The following is a 21,912-nucleotide window of genomic DNA, read 5'->3' on the forward strand; positions in this document are numbered from 1 at the left end:
AGTCGACAACTCGGCAGCCGCCAGCCACGGGATACCTGTGTGTCCCGGTGGCCTGGACGCGCTGCTCACACGCGGGCAGCCTAACCCCTGGTCACTTTCTGCATCCAACGGGCAGTAAACTATGTCCTCCTCACGGGTGCGTCAGTGGCCTGTGGCCGTAAGCCACAGGGCAAACAGCGGCCTTGTCCTTGTGACCGGCACGCCATGGCATGGTGGCAGACATTTTGTTACGGGGTTTGATGGCTCACTCGCTCACTCTCTCCCCAACACCCCCACCCACCCCCCCCCCTCCGTCTCCCCCACTCCCCCCCCCCCATCTCGCCCACTCCCCCCTCCATCTCCCCCACTCCCCCCTCTGTCTCCCCCACTCCCCCCTCCGTCTCCCCCACTCCCCCCCGCTCTGGACCCCCCTCCCGTTCCCAGGGATGCCTTCCCCGTTGTGGCCAGACTCGAGCGGTGCGCTGAGCGGTGCGCTCACCTCCTGGAAGCAGTCGTCAGCCAGCACGACTGGTTGACGAACTTAAAAAGCAGGTGTGTTTGACGCCATGTAAACAGTGCGCGATTAAGTCGGGACATCCGGGCCAGAGAACAGCGGGGGGGCCAAAAACTAGCGATTCTGGTCGTGTCAGGGGCGTGCTAGAGGCGTTTGGCGGGAATGGCGACTTGGAGTTTGTACGGGGGTTCGGAGAATAGCGGGAGGGCGTCGGACCAGCGTTGCCGTAAAAATTTGCGACGCCCGCTATTCTCCGATTTTTCGTGAGTCCGGAGAATCGCGCCCATGCTTTTTAGGTGAATCAGACATTCTAAATTCTCCCTCTGCATACCCAAACAGGCGCTGGAATGTGGCAACTAGGGGATTTTCACATTAACTTCATTGCAGTGTTAATGTAAGCCTACTTGTGACAATAAAGATTTTAACAAAAGCGTCCATGGAGTGTGTTCCCAGGTATCTGCTGCCCTTGTCCTTCTAGATGGTAGCAGTCGTGGGTTTGAAAGGTGTTGGAGGAGCGTTAGTGAGTTCCTAGAGTGCATGACAATAAGTTTGTAAATCATTTAATATGTTACAAAATGTTATTAAAGAGCTGACGTGGATTATCACTTCTTCCCCGATATTTCTGATGTTCATTCATAACCCCTGCAATCAAGTTCAGCAGCACTTTCAATGCTCTCAGCTTGTGGGCCAGATAATGTTGTCATCATTCAGTGTTTCAGTAAGGTTCTCAAATAAAATAAAACATTTAAAGGCAACAACATACCTTTTTAGAGCTTGGACTCCTTGCGTATTACGATGTGATTCTGCTGCATAAACAGAGCAGGCTTAATTTTTCAGCTTACCATAAATCATATTGAGGTAGACAATGAATTTGTACGAGCTGCTTTTATCCAGGTAAATGACAGGAGGCAGTTTATCATACAGACTTGCAGCATAGTGCTTCCGGTAATCATACGCTTCCACATAGAATCCACCTTTAGAGAGTTTGTTACTGGCCAGGTAGAAGTAGTAATGCTGGAGGAGAAATTTTTTTTAAATTGTGAAAATAAAAATTATGTTTTAATTGAATGAGATTTTTTTCCTGAACGGGAATGTTCACATTACACAACTCAGTGGCTCTTGTGTACAAATCTGTAACACGATAAAGGTTTAGATCGCAAATCATGAAGTAAGCACTCAACGTATTCACGCCCCCAAGATGAGTTGGATTCTTGAAACTCAAATCAGTCTCTGTTATTTTATCGAATATACATGTGAGGTGGCGGCGGTTCATTTTCAGTATTTTGTGGCAAGTAATTAAATAAACGTTGAAGTGTTGGCTAGTGTAGACTTGAGAGGCGAACAGACACTACCAACACTGATGAAGGTTCAACTCAATTTTATTAACTAACTTCTAACTAACTAACACATGATGACTGTGGGTCTAAGTGATGCTAACTTAAACTAGAGACCTAAGCCTGTCCGAATCAGTTGATTCTCTCAGCACGCGATGTGAGTCTGTGCTGGGCTAGATGAGTTCTTGTTTCACTGAGAGGCAGCACCCAGAATGAGCGGGAACCGTGGTGCCCTCTGCCTTTATAGTGTGTGTATTCTAACTGGTGATTGGCTGTGGTGTTTGTGCATGTTGATTGGTCCCTGTGTGTGTCCATCAGTGTGTGTCTGCACCATGATATACTGGTGTATATTATGACAAACGTCAATTTCAGGGTTGACTTATGTGCTTCTGAACAGACAGCCTGGAGACTCCTATTTTCAGTGTTTTCTGTACATGGACCCACTAATCTCTTTGTTCCTCCCCAGTTCCTAGCTTCTCTCCATTCAGAAAGTACGCTGATTTATCTTTATTAGGTCTAAAGTGGTTGTTGCCACATTTCTCCACACTGAATTCCACCTGTTTCAATCTTGCCTACCCATTTAACCAATAACATCCCTTTACAGCTTTATGCTTCCACCTACACAACTGACTGTGTGTCTAATATAATATCAGAAAACCTGACTGTACTGATCCCTCTTCCTTCATACAGGTCATTGACAGATATAGTACAAAAAATTGCGGCCCAATGTGAAGCACCAGACAACACCCCTGGCGACTAAATCCATTCTCCATATGCTTTATTTGTTATACTGGTTGATTTGATACACTGTATATACTTGTTTTCCTGGTTGGGTGGCACGGTAGCACAGTGGTTAGCACTGTTGCTTCACAGCGCCAGGGACCCGGGGTCAATTCCCGGCTTGGGTCACTATCTGTGGGGAGTCTGCACGTTCTCCCCGTGTCTGCATGTGTTTCCTCCGTGTGCTCCGGTTTCCTCCCACAAATCCAGAAAGACATGCTTGCTAGGTGAATTTGGACATTCTGAATTTTCCCTCAGTGTACCCGAACAGGGACCGGAATGTGGCGACTAGGGGATTTTCACAGTAACTTCATTGCAGTGTTAATGTAAGCCTGCTTGTGACACTAATTAAAATTATTATTATTGTCCCATCTTATCCAAAGAGACTGTGTCCAATTCAGATAGTTACTTCAAACTGGTATCTTTGCACTATGCACACCATAGACATTATGAGTTGCTACGTAGGTACATTTCCCTTGAGTGCAGAACTATTCTATCTGCTGTACAGAATCTCTAGCTTTCGACTGCTAGGTCACTGTTGCATCATAATTCACATAATCATAACTATTCTATTTCCTCATTATACTATATCGTCTCCTATATTCTCACAATGTTTTCAACCTTTCAAGTGTCCCTCCAATTCTCGGCATTATCATTTTTGTCAGTCTCATTTCATTGAAAGACGTCTGGAAGTCCAATAAATAAGATCCATAAATAGTTGCCTATCTATTGCATTTATGACCAACTCAAAGGTTTGTGAGGCCTGGCTTAGTTTGTCCATGCTGCCTCTCTCCGATCAGATCATGGGAAAGGTTATTAATGGGGTGCACAGCCCAATATTCTAAAATATAACTTTGGAAAAATGGGGAAAAGCTACTATTTGCATTCTTTGGAAAATAATTGCACTTCCTTTGGCCACATAGTTCCTTCAGAATTTTTTGTGCATTTCCTAACAGTGATATTGTACATCATACCTGAGCCGTGCGTGAATCTTTCCACCACCTCCATGTTGGATCATGAACTGGGTCAGCGTATGGCTGAAAGGAAAGAAATCAATAGGACATCAGCTGAATCTTAATCAACAAAAGCACAACTTGTTCACTTCTTACAGTTAAAAACATAACATTTATTGAATGGAATATAAAAGTAGGGATGGTTTGACACAGTTGCACAGGGGCATTGGTGAGACCTCCTTTTTAAGAAAGGATATAAATGCGCAAGGAATTCAGAGAAGACTCACTCTACTGAAGCCTGGGATCCGGGGCATTTATCTTATGAGCTGAGGTTGGACAGGCTGGGCCTGTATGCATTTGAGTTTACAAGATTGAGAGGTGATATTATATATAAGAGCCTGAGGGGATTTGACAGGGCAGATGCTAAACGGATGTTTCCCGTTATGGGAGAGACGGAAACAAAAGGGCACAGGTTAAAAATAGAGGTCTTCCATTTAAGATGGAGGTGAGGAGAGTTTTTTTCTCTCCAAGTGTCATGAACCTTTGGAACTCTCTTTCCCAGAGAATGGTGGAGGGAGGGTAAATTAATATTTTTAAGGCAGAGGTATTTAATCTCTTGACTTTAAGTTTAAATGTCTTATTTGGGATTGGAGAATGCAATTTTTAAATTTAATGCAGAATTCAATTGCATTAGGATCACTATTTCCCAGTAGATCTTTTCAGTGATACTCCTCATTAACCCTACCTTCTTGTGCCATGGTGCTGGTGCTGTGATACATACAGTTCATATAAGACATCTGAGTTGCTGTGGCAACATGCACTTTTACTTGCATGCTGTAATGTAGAAATTTCAATCTTTCCATCCACATTGGGCAGCAGGGTAGCATGGTGGTTAGCATAAATGCTTCACAGCTCCAGGGTCCCAGGTTCGATTCCCGGCTTGGGTCACTGTCTGTGTGGAGTCTGCACGTTCTCCCCGTGTGTGCATGGGTTTCCTCCGGGTGCTCCGGTTTCCTCCCACAGTCCAAAGATGTGCGGGTTAGGTGGATTGGCCATGCTAAATTGCCCGTAGTGTCCTAATTAAAGTAAGGTTAAGGGAGGGGTTGTTGGGTTACGGGTATAGGGTGGATACGTGGGTTTGAGTAGGGTGATCATGGCTCGGCACAACATTGAGGGCCGAAGGGCCTGTTCTCTGCTGTACTGTTCTATGTTCTATGATTGACCAGGACTCTCTCCCACTCTTTCAGCTTACCATTGCCGTGTGTTTGAATGGATCTGTAGGTGGAGGGGAGGCCGTGCCAGCAGAAACCACCATCTTGGCCATTGGCGAGGAGTGGGGAGAGCGTCCGCTCGACCCGCAAACTCTCAATATCCACACCCCCTAACCACCGGCTCGGGGGTCAGTGCAACATCTGGGTTCGACATCACCATGTCAGGTGAATCTGGGCCCATCAGCATCATGTGCTGGGCCCAGCATCGTCCATGTGCCTTGTCCTCTGGGTCACTGGGCGGTGGTGGCAAGGAGGGTCACTGGGTGGTGGTGGCAAAGAGGGTCACTGGGCGGTGGTGGCAAGGAGGGTCACTGGGTGGTGGTGGCAAGGAGGCAAGGAACCCCCCGTCCCAGCCTTCAGGACTGGGCACTTCCGTCCTGTGCCTGGAGCTTTATCCGGACTTGCCAGGGTGGAGCAGTGGTCTGAGCCGCTGCTTCCCTCTGGCCTGGAACCCCGGGACAAGCCCAAGGAGGACCGCTCCATCGTCAAACCTGAGGTTGGGATCGAGCAGTCAGGGCTGGTTGACGGGTCTGTGTAATCTGCCACATTCACGGCAGCACGGTAGCATGGTGGTTAGCACAAATGCTTCACAGCTCCAGGGTCCCAGGTTCAAATCCCGGCTTGGGTCACTGTCTGTGTGGAGTCTGCACGTTCTCCCCGTATGTGCGTGGGTTTCCTCCGGGTGCTCCGGTTTCCTCCCACAGTCCAAAGATGTGCAGGTTAAGTGAATTGGCCAGGCTAAATTGCCCTCAGGGTCCAAATTGCCCTTAGTGTTGGGTGGGGTTACTGGGTTATAGGGATAGGGTGGAGGTATGGGCTTGGGTAGGGTGCTCTTTCCAAGAGCCGGTGCAGACTCGATGGGCCGAATGGCCTCCTTCTGCACTGTAAATTCTATGAAATTCACTGTGGCAAGGGACCCAGACCCAGGTGGCGAATGCCCAGAAGAGGATGGCTGCTCGGTGGTAGGTGGGGGGTTGAGGATGAATCCTTCCGGAGCGAGGCAGTGGATTCCCTCATACTCTCCATCCGTAATGCCCAGATCGCCTGTGATCATGCGATGTGCATCATGTAGGTGTGTGTCCATTTCCCGGGGAGTGTCCACGATAGTTACATCTTGGGGTGCTGGCAGCTGGCAGCTGTTTTGAGGGAGAGCAGTGACTGACTCGTCGGGATCAAAGGGTACCCATTCAGGCGGTGGCTGATGATGCCAGTGCAGAGGCCACAAACACCCGCTGAGAGTCACTACAACACGGCTAATGCATGAATGCGTGCGCCGGTCGAGCAGGCAATTGGATCGCTCAAGATGAGGTTCTGGTGCCTGGACCGCCCTCCAATACAGCCCCCAGAGGGTGTCCCGCTTCATTCTGCAGTTGTCTGCTGCGTTCTGCACAACCTGCACTGCAGCGGGGCGAGCAGCTAGACCAGGAGGACATGGAGTAGGGCCACATCTCCTCAAATGAGGAGGATGTCAAGGAGGGCGGCAAGGAACAACTCATGGAGAATGAGGAGGAAGACCTTGGGTAATGGCCAGGGCCTACATCTGGCGCAGGGCTCGAGATGCCTTCATAGCCTCTCGGTTTGGTGATGATCAGGGTGTGAAGACCTGTCTCACCATGGGGTCTGACATCTGCTCACTACTGAGGTGCCGACGGGATGTGGCTACATTCATGGGCAGGGCTCTAAAGCGACTGGCCGGATGCTGCAGGAGACTGATGCTGACTTGCAGTGAGGACAGAGCAATGCTCCTCTTATCCTCTGCGATACGTATGACTGATGCCTGACAGAGAGCCAAACACGATCTGCCAATAAATGGGCTTATCTTGGGGCTCAGAGAGGCTGAGTGACATCTGTCATCTGCTGCTGCCTCCTCCGATGTCAGGAGTTCCGGTGTTTTTCTCCGCCGTGGTGGACAGGCTCTCGACACATTTTAGTCCTTGGCATCCTCATAACCAGAAATTACAGGCAGACAGGAGAGGCATGAGCATTGATGTTGGGGGGGGGGGGGGGGGGTGAACCTTCCGTGGATGGGAGGTTGGGGGGTTACTGGGCCATGCCAGCAGTGGTGCGGCTTTATTGCGTTGTCAGTGTGTCAGGTGGGAAAGACATGGCGCTGCCATTCTCAAATAACAGAGGGATGAACCGCCCAGTTTACACGGGGCTTACACGGGGCTTTGCACAGCATGGTGCCATGACATGACATTGTTGAGCATCTGTATAGCTGAACAAAGTGATTTTTAATACAAATGCGCTTTACAGTGGTGATTTATCTCTACTAGTGCCTAGGTTCACTCGTGGCCACTAGGTGCCTATCATTTTCTCTTCCTCACCCTCCCACCACGTCTAGGGGCATCCCCAGGATCAACAACTGGGGTTTAGGTGGCTTGCTGACTTCCACACCCTGTTGCCTGGGTTGACACTTACGGGCATACTCTGGAGTACCTGGATCTTGAAGATCAAGGCCTACTTTCAGCCTGCATGGGTGTTGCAGTGCTGCCCTCCTCGGTGTCCAGGGTTGAAGGTGCTTCTCTCACAGGAAGGGAGGGTATTAGATGGGCTGGAACCCACCCCCCCCACCCAACCCCGGAGTCTCTTGCCTATCCTCCTTCCTTTGGGTGCCGGGAAAGATAGATCAAGCAGACCTGCCGCCTTCTAGAACTGGCACTCGTGAATTCCTACCCGTGCCTGCAACATGCAGTTGAAGTCCTGCACAATGGAGCTCACGCCCTCAGCAGTGGAGATCATGAGCTGAAGCATGGAGCGGACACCCCCCACCATGGAATGCACATCCTGTGCCAATGTCTCCACCGTCGCAGTGTTGACCTTGTTGCGTAGGGGTGAGGGAGCCATCTCCTTGGGCAGAAGGCGATGGGACTTCTTTAATCGGCCTTGCTGTCTGAGGAGGGATGCTGCCATCCTGATGATCACGACTCTGCCTTTGCAGCTCCAACAGCTCTGGGACGACCAGACTCAGGCGGCCCGTCATCGGCCTGGACTCCGGTAACCCTCTGTGCTGGATCACAGGGACATTCCTTCCTCTGTCTGCGATGGATCTTCAGCTGTGAGGTGCTCACTGGTGAATGACCCAGAAGCCTGCCTACTGGTTAATCCCACCGAGGTGTGAATATCTGCACTGGTGGATGTTACAGGTGACAGTGAAATGGCATTGTGTGATGGTATGATTGGTTCATCACATTGGTGAATCACAGGGAAAGACTGATGGGAGCAAGTTAACTCACGTGAGGCTTGCACCATGGTTACTTGTCTTGGGGGTTCTCACTTTTGTTTGGTGCCCGTTCCTCACCCTCTGCACAGTTGCAGTCCTGCTCCTCACTGGTCAGCTTCACCTCAAAGGGATTCAGGTTTTCAACTCGGGTATGATTCCGACAAGCTATGCCCGTTCACACCGGTTATGCTCGAGTTTGTCATGCAATGAGGCAGATGGGGACAGTTCCAGGTCAGATGGTGATGAAGTCTGGCACGCGTAGGAAGTGAGTGGGCAGCATGGTAGCACAGAGGTTAGCACTGTTGCTTCACAGTGCCAGGATCCCAGGTTCAATTCCCGCTTGGTGAGAGTCTGTTCGGAGTCTGCACGTTTTCCCCGTGTCTGCGTGGGTTTCCTCCGGGCGCTCAGGTTTCCTCGCATAAGTCCCGAAAGACGTGCTGTTGGGTGAATTGGACATTCTGAATTCTCCCTTTGTGTAGCCGAACACGTGCTGGAGTGTGGCAACTGGGGGCTTTTCCCAGTAACTTCGTTGCAGTGTTAATGTAAGCCTACTTGTGACAATAAAGATTTTTTTAAAAGATATGAGGAGCAGATTATCTACTGGCGGGACCATAGGAGTGGGGAGGGGAATGGAGGCTAATGGCTTTTTATCTGGGTCATGCCCTCGCTTGTTGTGATCCAGATCACACAGGGCCTAGCGAGTCGGGTGCATCGTGATCGGCTCGGCACCAGCTTCAAAGCCAGTTTTAGGCCTCTCCCGCTATGCACCCGGTGCAATGGATCAGCGCTGGGTGCAATGGGGTGGGGAAAATCACGCCCATAATGTGGAAAAAGGTGGTCATCCACTTTGGTAAGTGGAAGAGATGCGCAAAGTGTGTCTTAAATTGTAAGAGATTATAAAGTGTAGATGTACAAAGGGATCTGGACGTCTTTGTCAATCAGTCACTGAGCTAACATGCAGATGCAGCAAGCAGTTAGGAAGGTTAATGGTAAATTAGTCTTTCTCGAAAGAGGAGTTGAGTACAGGAGTAGCAACGACTTGCTTCAGTTGGTTAGACTGCAGCTGAGGCATTGAAGTGGACGACCGCCATGAGAACTTTTATGTTGACTCTACACAAATCTGTGCTGCAGAATTCTGAAGTGGCACCTTGTGGTCTACGGCAACTCTCACTCCTAAAAAGGTGACTTTAATGGTTCATTCCAAAAAATTGAAAAGGCTCTGTTGTTCCTGCCAGAACTGTTCACATTCCCCTTTGGCAATGTTATTTTGGTAAATTCCATTGAACATTATTGCCAGCAACTGAATCTGATACCTTGCCCCTGTTTTCTTGAGGCCTGCTTACAATGTACCTGGTGGAAAATATTTCCACTTTAGTTTAAGTTAGTTTTGGACAGTACAATTAGCCACATTGCTTCTTATTTAACCATAAATCTTGCGTTTCACCTTAGGAGGTATATATGTTGCCTTATCCATAAGAATGGTTTTAATAGTACTCAATTTTTCATTACTGCTGCAATTACTCATGCTGAGTAAAATCCTTAACCAATTTAGTCAAATTGTCCATTTTTATGCATTCAGCCCTCTTACGATTAATGATATGGGTTAACTTAGCAAGTTTCCTTACTCGATAGTAGGTGGAATGCAGCCACAGCAGTCCATGGACCAGGCCCTGGTAGACAATCAGTGACAGGTTGTTGTATATTCCAATGTTGGAAAATATCCACGGTGGCTTGGCTATGTACTGCTGTATCCGATTGTAAAACAAGGGCGGAGCTAAAATTTTAATCCGCATTATTCCAAAAGGACAATTCTCTAAAAATGTGATATCGTTGTAGCTGTAAGAGAATTGGATAATATACAATTTATCTTTCAGATAATATTTGCTTTCACTGTGAAATTAGCATCTGCAAAGCTAACTTAGCCTTTTAAATTAGCACAGTCCAACAACGAAAAGTAAAAAAGATACAGCAAGACCTGTGTCTCAGTTGTACATTGAGTGGATGTGTAATTGTATTCTGTGGAGGACATTAACTGGGGACCATTAGTACTCCTGCAAATAGGAGGAGGTAGAAGCCACGCTGGTTGGGGTTTGAAAGTGCAGATGTAAAGTGTGCCAAGGCAAGGCTCTCGGTTGTCCTTCATCGTCTGGCCATCTTGTTTCTGACACTGGGTTGGAGCTTTCCAGCCCCCCAACTCCACAACACCCCACACCACACCATTGGCCACCGGTGGTATCTTCCGATCCCACTAAAGTCTTTCATAATTTGCATGGCTCACCCGTCCTACAGACGAGGAACCGGCAGCGGGGTCAAATTCGGTGGGGCCAGAATATTCCACCAGCGGGAAGGGTCATAGAGTCATAGATGTTTACAGCATGGAAACAGGTCCTTCGGCCCAGCTTGTCCATGCTGCCCAGTTTCTATCACTAAGCTAGTCCCACGCAGGGCCGGCTCAAGGTACCGGCAACTCGGGTAGTCGCCCGGGGCGCCATGTGCTAGGGGGCGCCATCAGTACTGAGGTTGTAAGATTCTAAGGACGATCTGCGCATTTGCAACATGTTGCCTCCGCTTGATGGCAGCTACGCATGCTCAGTAGCTGCCCACGGGCAACCTGGAGTCACGTGGGGTGCTCCTTCAGCCCCGGCCCCGCCCCCTGTGCGGCCGCCATGTTGATTGGCCTCGGCCGCCTGCCGATCTGGTTCAGCCGCTGGCGGCTGCTCAGTGTCTGTGTGAGGCAGTAGCTGCACGGAGGGTCTTCGGCGGCAGGAGGGCCGCCGAGGGGAGCAGGAAAAGGCTATCCGCAGCGGGGAAAGGTGATGGAGCGCACGCTGGAGGCCTTTAAAATTGGCACTTGTAAGGGCTGTTATGTAGGATCACTACAAGGGCGCCGAAGTTCAGCTTGCCCGGGGCGCCAGCAACCCTAGGGCCGCTGCTGGTCCCACGCCCCCATTTGGCCCATATCCCTCTTTACCCACTCTGCCCATGTAACTGTCTAACTGCTTTTTAAAGGAACAAATTGTACCCCCCTTCACCACTTCCTCTGGCAGCCCATTCCAGATGCTCACCACCCTCTGTGTGAGGAAATTTCCCCTCTGGTCTCTTTTGTATCTCTCCCCTCTCACCTTAAACCTATGCCCTCTAGTTCTAGACTCCTCTACCTTTGGGAAAAGATGTCGACTATCCAACTTATCTATGCTCCTCATTATTTTATAAATCTATTTACGATCATCCCTAAGGCTCCTACGCTCCAGGGAAAAAGTCCTAGCCTATCCAGCCTCTCCTTATAACTCAGACCATCAAGTCCTGGTAGCAATCTCGTAAAACTCTTCTGCACTCTTTCGAGTTTAACAATATCCTTCCTATAATAGGGTGACCAGAACTGAACACAGTATTCCATGTGTGGTCTTATCAATGTCTTGTACAACTTCAACAAGACGTCTCAACTCCTGTATTCAATATTCTGACCAATAAAACCGAGCATGTCGAATGCCTTCTTCACCACCGTGTCCACCTGCGACTCCAACTTCAAGGAGCTATGGACCTGTACCCCTATATCTCTTTGTTCTGTAACTCTCCCCAACTTCCTACCATTAATTGAGTAGGTCCTGCCCTGATTTGATCTACCAAAGTGCATCACCTCACATTTATTCAAATGAAACTCCATCTGCCATTTATCGGCCCACTGGCCCTATTGGTCAAGATCCTGGTGCAATTTTATATAACCTTCTTCACTGTCCACTATGCCACCAATCTTGGTGTCATCTGCAAACTTACTAACCATGCCTCCTACATTCTCATCCAAATCTTTAATATATATATAACAAATAACAGTGGACCCAGCACCATTCCCTGAGGCACACTGCTGGTCACAGCCCTCCAGTTTGAAAAACAACCCTCCACAACGATCTTTAGGCTTTGGTCGCCAAGCCAATTTTGTATCCAATTGGCTACCTCACCCTAAATTCTGTGATACTTAACCTTTTGCAACAACCTACCATGCAGTACCTTGACAAAGACCTTGCTAAAGTCAATGTCGACAACGTCAACTGCACTGCCCTCATCTACCTTCTTGGTTACCCCTTCAAAAAACACAATCAAATTCATGAGACATGACTTTCCCCTTACAAAGCCATGCCGACTATCCCTAATCAGCCCTTGCCTCACTAAATACCTGTAGGTCCCTGTCCCTCAGAATACCTTCTGACAATTTACCCACTACAAAAGTAAGGCTAACCGGTCTGTAATTCCCAGGCTTACCCCTACATCCTTTCTTAAACAAGGGCACAACATTTGCTACCATCCAATCTTCAGGCACCTTTCCTGTGGCTGTCGATGATTCAAATATCTCAGCTAGGGGGCCGGCAATTTCCTCCCTAGCCTCCCACACAACGTCATGGGATACATTTCATCAGGTCCCGGGGATTTATCTATCTTGATGCACTTTAATACCTCCAGCATGTACACTCCTCAAGACATCACTTTTTATTTCCCCAATTTCCCGACGTTTGTGCCTTTCTCAACAGTAAATACTGACGCAAAATATTCATTTAGGACCTCTCTCATCTCTTGTGGACGACCTTGATTATCCTGAAGAGGCCCTCCCTCTCCCTAGTCACCCTTTTACAATTGGATGATTGCGTCCAGTGTTTCATTCAAAAGCCAATTTCTAACTAACAGTCTTTGTATTATACTACTTTTGCACTTTATATCCAAAGAAAGGTCAGATTGCATTGAGTTTATTTCTGTCACAGAACTCCAATTTGTGTCATTTGAATGAAGTGCCCACCTTTTTGTTGGGCATCTGTGCAACATAGATGAAGGATCCCACCAAAATGGTGGTCTCAAGACATCAATGGGAATTAGGTGCCAAGTGCTGGGCTATTATTCTTTCACTACCAGTCTAATGCCACACAGAAACAAATTTGGAAATCATCGCCACTGTACTCTCATCATCGATTCTAGACACCATCAGCTTGAGTTCAAAACTATCGGTAGAATTTTCTGTTCTGGAAACTAAGGCTGTGATTTAACCACCGCATTGCACAGATCAGCGCTGGTTAATAGGAAAATCCAAACTCGAGATTCACGCCGGGCGCAAATCAGTTTGCTATCTCACCAGCCGGCTCTCGATGGCACGTTCCGGAGCTCGCCCATATATGGCGAACAATTGCGTTTGATAAGGTTCCCCACGGTCGGCTATTGCAGAAAATACGGAGGCTGGGGATTGAGGGTGATTTAGAGATGTGGATCAGAAATTGGCTAGTTGAAAGAAGACAGAGAGTGGTGGTTGATGGGAAATGTTCAGAATGGAGTTCAGTTACGAGTGGCGTACCACAAGGATCTGTTCTGGGGCCGTTGCTGTTTGTCATTTTTATAAATGACCTAGAGAAGGGCGCAGAAGGATGGGTGAGTAAATTTGCAGACGACACTAAAGTCGGTGGAGTTGTAGACAGTGCAGAAGGATGTTGCAGGTTACAGAGGGACATAGATAAGCTGCAGAGCTGGGCTGAGAGGTGGCAAATGGAGTTTAATGTGGAGAAGTGTGAGGTGATTCACTTTGGAAAGAATAACAGGAATGCGGAATATTTGGCTAATGGTAAAATTCTTGGTAGTGTGGATGAGCAGAGGGATCTCGGTGTCCATGTACATAGATCCCTGAAAGTTGCCACCCAGGTTGATAGGGTTGTGAAGAAGGCCTATGGTGTGTTGGCCTTTATTGGTAGAGGGATTGAGTTCCGGAGCCATGAGGTCATGTTGCAGTTGTACAAAACTCTAGTACGGCCGCATTTGGAGTATTGTGTACAGTTCTGGTCGCCTCATTATAGGAAGGACGTGGAAGCTTTGGAGCGGGTTCAGAGGAGATTTACCAGGATGTTGCCTGGTATGGAGGGAAAATCTTATGAGAAAAGGCTGATGGACTTGAGGTTGTTTTCGTTAGAGAGAAGAAGGTTAAGAGGTGACTTAATAGAGGCATACAAAATGATCAGAGGGTTAGATAGGGTGGACAGCGAGAGCCTTCTCCCGCGGATGGAGGTGGCTAGCACGAGGGGACATAGCCTTAAATTGAGGGGTAATAGATATAGGACAGAGGTCAGAGGTAGGTTTTTTACGCAAAGAGTGGTGAGGCCGTGGAATGCCCTCCCTGCAACAGTAGTGAACTCGCCAACATTGAGGCCATTTAAAAGTTTATTGGATAAGCATATGGATGATAATGGCATAGTGTAGGTTAGATGGCCTTTAGTTTTTTCCATGTCAGTGCAACATCGAGGGCCGAAGGGCCTCTACTGCGCTGTATCATTCTATGTTCTATGTTCTAATTCATTAACCCTAATTTGCATTATTTTCCATCTCATTAGCAAGATTGGAGTCAAATGTAACGGCCTCCTGGGAATTAACCAGCTCCCCGGTGTGAAATCACGTGGCCGTTGTTTAGTACTCCTTTTTAAAAACATGAAGCTGGAGCAATGGTTACTGAGGGGAATTGAGGAGGTGAGTAGCCATTTCCCATTTCGGGCATGCAGCTCAAATGTACTGGGTACTGGGATCGGTGGGGGTATGGTCCTAGGTAGGGTGCTCTTTCAGAGGGTCGGTGGAAGATCGATGGGCCAAATGGCCTCCTTCTGCACTGGGATGTCCAAGAGCAAACCAGGCCACCTCCAATGGGAGTGGTACAAGAGAGTGATCAGCAGTGCCAGAGGTCGCCACCTCCAACTGTGATGATGGTACAGCTCATCAACACAACCACCACTGCACACACGGCAGCTTCCAGCCAGCAGGCCACAATGCTGGAATCTGATAGCAGATTCCCACCATCGACAACAAAAAGAAGCGGTGAGTGTACCATTAGACCTTCTTCTCACCTCAGGAACACGCTTTCTCAGCCGCAGGGGACATTGAGATGGTCTACATGTAGAAAGAAGAAAAGGAAGAAGTGACACAGGGACAAGCACAATGTTCAACCATGCCATAAAAGACAATTTAGAGTTGCAGCGGCCACTGATCAATGCAACAACTGAACTGGACACTTCACTCAATGCAAAAGAACAGAAGAAAAGAATGAGAGCATATCCAAATGACACTCCAACCTCCAAGTTAACAGGAAGGATCAGAAACAACAGAGCCTGGCATTCCTCTAACAGAATAGTGAAAGAGGCCCCATATTCTGCAATTTCAAGGACTTAAAGCGGGGAGGGGGGGGGGGCAAGGACGAATATGGTCGCCACAATCTAAGATATGAAGTAAAGTGTGTAACTCTTTATACATTGGATAAAGTCTGCTGGGGAGGGAGGGGGGGTGTTTGTAGTATAAGGATCTGCCACAGATGGGGTTAATGTGTGACTGACTGCAATGCCGCCCATACAATGATGTGGAAAGGCACTTGATCCAGACGCAGTGTAGCGCAGTGTTGAGCAGAGAACGGAAAAGGCCTAAATGCAGAAGTAGCTCCTAGTCTGAATCCTTTAATGTATCTGTCTCACTGCGTTCCCAGTCTCACTGCGTTCCCAGCCGATCACGCGACTCCCTTGTGGGCCCCCGACCAGAGACTACCCCAGGCCTGCGCCACACGGCCGCCCGCCCACCATGTGGGGCTATCTTGCCATTTTTGGGGCCAGCCCCAACACCCCAGGCAACAATGCCCGGCCCGCAACGCGAACTGCAGCAGCTGCGGGCAAAAAGGACACTTCGCACAGGTCTGCCTGGCCAAGCCTAAACACTTGAACTCAAACGCACAACTCGATCCACCGACTCTCAGGCCCGCAGACCCCGTAATGTGGCAGCGTGTCTGCCGACCCTGACTCCACACAACACATGAGACTCACGGGGTCCGCCATCTTAGCCATCTTCCCCACGCGGCCGGCCACGTGCGATCCATGGGGGCCGCCATTTTGGGCACCATCTCCCTCGCCACCCACCACGTGCGATCAACTGGGGCCGCCATCGTGGCCATCACCCGCTACGCCGCTTGACGCATACAACCTGCACGGACAGTCATTGCGTTCCACGCCGCCAACTACCCTCAACTCAGTGCAGTCACCTTGGACCAGTCAAGACCCAAGCACCTCAAGAGCTCCATGGTGGCCGTCCGGGTTAACGGATACGAGACACCTTGCCTGTTCGACTCCAGGAGCACCGAGAGCTTTGTTCATCCGGATCTGGTAAGACGCTGTTTACTCCCGATATTCTCGACGCATCAATCTCCCTCGCCTCTGGGTCGCACTCAGTACAAATCCAAGGGCGCACTACTACAACCTTAGCGATACAGGCCGCCGAGTATGCCAATTTTCAAATGGACGTGCTCCCAGACCTCTGCGCCCTTCTCTTCTTTGGACTCGATTTTTTGTGCAATCTTAGGAGCCTAACTCTTAGTTTTGGCGGACCCCTGCCCTCGCTCATTGTATGCAGCCTCGCAACCCTAAAAATCGACCCTCCTTCTCTCTTCGCTAACCTCACCGCGGACTGCAAGCCAGTAGCCACTTGAAGCAGGAGGTACAGTATGCAGGACAGGGCATTTATTCGGTCCGAGGTCCGGCGTCTCTTGCGGGAAGGAGTCATAGAAGCCAGCAATAGCCCCTGGAGACCACAGGTGGTGGTCATCAAGACCGGGGAAAAGTTCCGGATGGTGGTTGATTACAGCCAGACCATTAACCGGTTTACGCACCTTGATGCGTACCCCCTTCCCCGGATTGCAGACATGGTGAATCAGATTGCGTACTACTGCATGTTCTCCACGGTGGATCTGAAGTCTGCATACCACCAGCTCCCAATCCGCCCGGAGGACCGCCACTACACGGCGTTTGAGGCAGACGGCCGACTCTTTCATTTCCTCCGAATCCCCTTTGGCATCACGAACGGGGTTTCGGTGTTCCAACGAGCGATGGACCGAATGGTGGACCAGTACGGGCTGCGGGCCACATTTCCGTACTTGGACAACGTCACCATCTGCGGCCATGATCAGCAGGACCACGACGCCAACCTCCATCGATTTCTCCAAACCGCCCAGAAACTTAACCTCACTTACAACAAGGAGAAATGCGTTTTCCGCACTACCAGGCTAGCCATCCTCGGCTACGTCGTGGAAAACGGGGTCCTAGGTCCCGACCCTCACCGTATGCGCACCCTCCTACAACTCCCTCTCCCTCACTGTCCTAAGGCCCTCAAAAGGTGCCTTGGATTTTTTTCCTATTACGCTCAGTGGGTCCCCCAGTATGCGGACAAAGCCCGGCCACTATTTAAAGCCACCCTTTTCCCACTGTCAGCCGAGGCTCGCCAGGCCTTCAACTGCATCGAGGCGGACATCGCCAAAGCCACCATGAGTGCGGTGGACGAGTCTGTCCCCTTCCAGGTGGAGAGCGACGCTTCAGAGGTCGCTCTCGCCGCCACCCTGAAGCAAGCAGGCAGGCCGGTAGCGTTTTTTTCACGCACCCTCTCCACCTCTGAACTTCGACACTCCTCAGTCGAAAAGGAAGCTCAAGCCATCATGGAAGCCGTGCGGCTCTGGAGGCGCTACCTCGCTGGTAGGAGGTTTACCCTCAACCAAAGATCGGTTGCCTTCATGTTTAATAATTCGCAGTGGGGCAAGATCAAAAATGATAAGATCTTGAGGTGGAGGATCGAACTCTCCACCTATAATTACGATATAGTATATCGTCCTGGGAAGCTCAACAAGCCCCCAGATGCCCTGTCCCGCGGCACATGCGCCGGCGCGCAAGACGACCGACTACAGGCTATCCATGACGACCTCTGCCACCCGGGGGGTCACACGGCTTGCCCATTACATCAAGGCCCGCAAACTGCCCTTCTCCACTGAGGAGGTCAAAGCTGTAACCAGGAATTGCCAAATCTGTGCGGAGTCTAAACCGCACTTCTATCGACCAGATAAGGCCCATCTGGTAAAGACTTCCCGGCACTTTGAACGCCTCAGTATTGATTAAAGGGTTCGTCCTTTATGAGCGACGAACTGCGTCAATACCTGCTCAGTAAGGGCATCGCCTCGAGCAGAACGACCAGTTACAACCCCAGGTGTAACGAACAGGTGGAGAGGGAGAACACGACGGTCTGGAAGACCGTCCTACTGACCCTACGGTCCAGGAATCTCCCAGTTTCCCACTGGCAGGAGGTCCTCCTGATATTAGGTCCCTCCTTTGCACGGCCACAAACCAGACTCCTCATGACCGCTTGTTTATCTTCTCTAGTGGAACTACCACAGGGGCCTCGGCCTCACATCCGTCCTGGCTGAGGACACCAGGCCCTGTTCTCCTTCGAAAACACGTCCAGACCCATAAGACCGACCTCCTGGTAGAGAGGGTCCAGCTCCTGCACTCGAACCCACATTATGCATACGTCGAACACCCCGACGGCCGGCAGGATACCGTCTCCCTCCGAGACCTGGCACCCGCAGGCTCCTCCACCACTACCACTAATGTACCCCCCACACTATACCCTGCCCAAGCCCCAGTGCCCTGCGCCCCCACACCTATTTGGTTTCCGCGCTCCCTTCCACCCGGCACACCAGTCCGCAGGAACGAAGCTCCGGAAGAACCGCCCCCAGAGTCCACCACCGGGCCCGCAAAGGACCCACTTCCACAGCCACCCGAAACGGCTGCGACACCAGTGCTTCGTCGGTCGCAACGTATGATCCAGGTGCCGAACCGACTGAATTTGTGAACCCGTCACCGCCGCTGGACTTAATTTTTTTTACAGGGGGTGAATGTGGTGAATGTATCAATACTGTATTATACCATGTTATTAACCCTGTGGGCTCCATCTATGTGCTACTGTGTGGCTTCACCGACAGGGGGAGATGTGGAGCATGTACAGGCTCCGCCCATGGCTCCGCCCCTTATAGGAAGTATAAGAGCAGCTGACCTGCGGGACCGCCTTCAGTATTGTACCGGTCGCAGGCAGGCAAAGCTATAAGCTGATTAAAACCACTGTTTACTTCGACTCGAGTCTCCTAGTGAATTGATGGTCGCATCACATGGGCCTAATGTTTGGGCCTCAGTATGCTTCCTGCAAGACCTACACCCGCGTGGAGTCTGGGAAAATTACATGCACAATCTTACTCATAGGGTATAGGAAATTGAAACAAATCAAACTTGTACAATTGAGGAAGTATTTAAGTTCAGGCATGCTGATGGGGCAACCGGGAAACTCTCAGTTTCAGCTTCTTTCTTCTAAATAGTCTACTTCCATCACTATTGTATATCATATGTATGAACACATAAGGGCAGCATGGTGGCGCAGTGGATAGCTCTGGGATTGCGGCGCTGAGGACCTGGGTTTGAATCCCGGCCCTGGGTCACTGTCTGTGTGGAGTTTGCACTTTCTCCCCATGTCTGCATGGGTTTTGCTCCCACAACCCAAAGATGTGCAGGTTACGTGGATTGGCCACACTAAATTGCCCCTTAATTGGAAAAAAATAATAATTGGGTACTCTAAAAAAAATTTTTTAAACGTATGAAGACATAATTCATACAAATTATATGTGTAATTCCGTCACCCTGGGCGGGATTCTCTGATCCTGAGGCTAAGTGTTGACACCGTCGTAAACGCCATTGCGTTTCCTGATAGCGTCAACATGGCCTCAGGATCAGCAATTCTGACCCCTACAGGGGGCCAGCATGGCACTGGAGCGACCCACGCCACTCCAGCTGCCGATCCCGACATCAGATAGGAGCATCCGTGTGGGACCGGAGCGATTCCCTCGCATGTGCGGTGTCTCCCTTCTCCGCGCCAGCCCCCAACGCAACATGCGTAGGGCTACAGTGGCCGGCGCGGAACAAAGGAGGCCCCCTGCCCAAGAGGCCAGCTCGCTGAACGGTGGGCCCCGATCGCAGGCCAGGCCACAGCGGAGGCCCCCCCACCATGGGGTCAGACACGCCCCTCCCTTCCACAGGCCACCCCCGGATAGTTCCACGCCGAGGTCCCGCCGGGTAAGTCCAGGTTAGAAAGGTGCTGGCGGGACTCGGGTTTTTCAGTATGGCCGCTCGGCCTGTCCCGGGAAGAGAATTGCCGGGGAGTGGGGGGGGGGGGGGGGGGGGGGTGCTGCGTAGAGTGGCCCCCGGCCGGCGGCGCACCAACTGCGCCGGCGCCAATTCTCCGTTCTGTGGAGAACTGCGTTCCGGCATCGGGGCCGGCGTGGCGCTGTTCGCGGCGAGTCTCCGGCCCGGCCCCGGGGTGAGAGAAGCCCGCCCCTGTTTTCTGTTTTGCAAGAATAAGGAACACAAAAATGAAAGGAACATATTCGGTATTATACATGCCAGAGGGCCAATCTTCACAGTAATCCGAAAGTGACCTAGTATAAAACACAGCCGAGCTTTACATCATTATCCTCACTTACACGGAGTTGATAGTCATGTAACGCAAAGAAAAGAATTCCTGATATGATAATAATTCCTCCACTGGGATTGCTCTCTTAAATATTTTTGTAGTGCCATTCGGAAGTGCTGCATAGACAACCTGAAATACAGAAGGAAAATGTGTCAGTGGTTCTGAAGTCAGTGCTACTTAACCATGGCACAATCATGAGGGACAGAGTTGAAATGGAGAAACTATTCCTGCTGGTGGAAAGATCAAGAACCAGAGGGCACAGATCTGAGGTAATTGGTGATACAAAGAACAAAGAACAAAGAAAAGTACAGCACAGGAACAGGCCCTTTGGCCCTCCAAGGCCGTGCCGACCATGCTGCCCGACTGAACTACAATCTTCTACACTTCCTGGGTCCATATCCCTCTATTCCCATCCTATTCATGTATTTGTCAAGAGGCCCCTTAAATGTCACTATCGTCCCTGCTTCCACCACCTTCTCCAGCAGTGAATTCCAGGCACCCACTTCCCTGTGTAAAAAACTTGCCTCGTACATCTCCGCTAAACCTTGCCCCTCGCACCTTAAACCTATGCCCCCTCATAATTGACCCCTCTACCCTGGGGAAAAGCTTCTCACTATCCACTCTGTCTATGTCCCTCATAATTTTGTAGACCTCTATAAGGTCGCCCCTCAACCTCCGTAGTTCCAGTGAGAACAAACCAAGTTTATTCAACCGCTCCTCATAGCTAATGCCCTCCATACCAGACAACATCCTGGTAAATCTCTTCTGCACCCTCTCTAAAACCTCCACATCCTTCTGGTAGTGTGGCGAACAGAATTGAACACTATACTCCAAATGTGGCCTAAGGTTCTATACAGCTGCAACATGATTTGCCAATTCTTATACTCAATGCCCAGGCCAATGAAGGCAAACATGCCGCATGCCTTCTTGACTACCTTCTCCACCTGTGTTGCCCCTTTCAGTCACCTGTGGACCTGAACACCTAGATCTCTCTGACTTTCAATACTCTTGAGGGTTCTACCATTCACTGTCTCTTCCCTACCTGCATTAGACCTTCCGAAATGCATTATCTCATATTTGTCTGGATTAAACTCCATCTGCCATCTCTCCGCCCAAGTCTCCAAACGATCTAAATCCTGCTGTATCCTCTGACAGTCCTCATCGCTATCCGCAATTCCACCAACCTTTGTGTCGTCTGTAAACTTACTAATCAGACCAGTTACATTTTCCTCCAAATCATTTATATATTTATATATACTACGAACAGCAAAGGTCCCAGCACTGATCCCTGCGGAACACCACTAGTCACAGCCCTCCTATTAGAAAAGCACCCTTCCACTGCTACTCTCTGCCTTCTATGACCTAGCCAGTTCTGTATCCACCTTGCCAGCTCACCCCGATCCCGTGTGACTTCACCTTTTGTACCAGTCTACCATGAGGAACCTTGTCAAAGGCCTTACTGAAGTCAATATAGACAACATCCACAGCCCTACCTGAATCAATCATCTTTGTGACCTCTTCGAAAATC

The 21,912-nt window shown here is 49.9% G+C and overlaps 1 protein-coding gene across 5 annotated transcripts in view; it reads right to left on the minus strand.

The window, feature by feature from the left end:
- The window catches only part of LOC119957803 (cation channel sperm-associated protein subunit gamma-like), a 157,362-nt gene that overhangs the window by 57,725 nt on the left and 77,725 nt on the right, over nt 1–21,912 (minus strand). For 4 of the 5 annotated variants that reach the window (XR_005458932.1, XM_038785914.1, XM_038785913.1 and 1 more), the window contains 4 exons: nt 20,395–20,513; nt 9,680–9,890; nt 3,582–3,644; nt 1,336–1,507 (listed from right to left, as the gene is read on the minus strand). Coding sequence is in view for 4 of the 5 variants with exons in the window: in XM_038785914.1 (XP_038641842.1) it covers nt 1,336–1,507; nt 3,582–3,644; nt 9,680–9,890; nt 20,395–20,513 (565 nt within the window). In the remaining variant the exon portion in view is untranslated. The remainder of the gene's footprint in view (nt 1–1,335; nt 1,508–3,581; nt 3,645–9,679; nt 9,891–20,394; nt 20,514–21,912) is intronic. The other variant, XM_038785915.1, reaches the window with a different exon arrangement.

This window comes from Scyliorhinus canicula, chromosome 27 (genome assembly GCF_902713615.1).
Source record: "Scyliorhinus canicula chromosome 27, sScyCan1.1, whole genome shotgun sequence".
NCBI classification, from domain to species: Eukaryota; Metazoa; Chordata; class Chondrichthyes; order Carcharhiniformes; family Scyliorhinidae; genus Scyliorhinus; species Scyliorhinus canicula.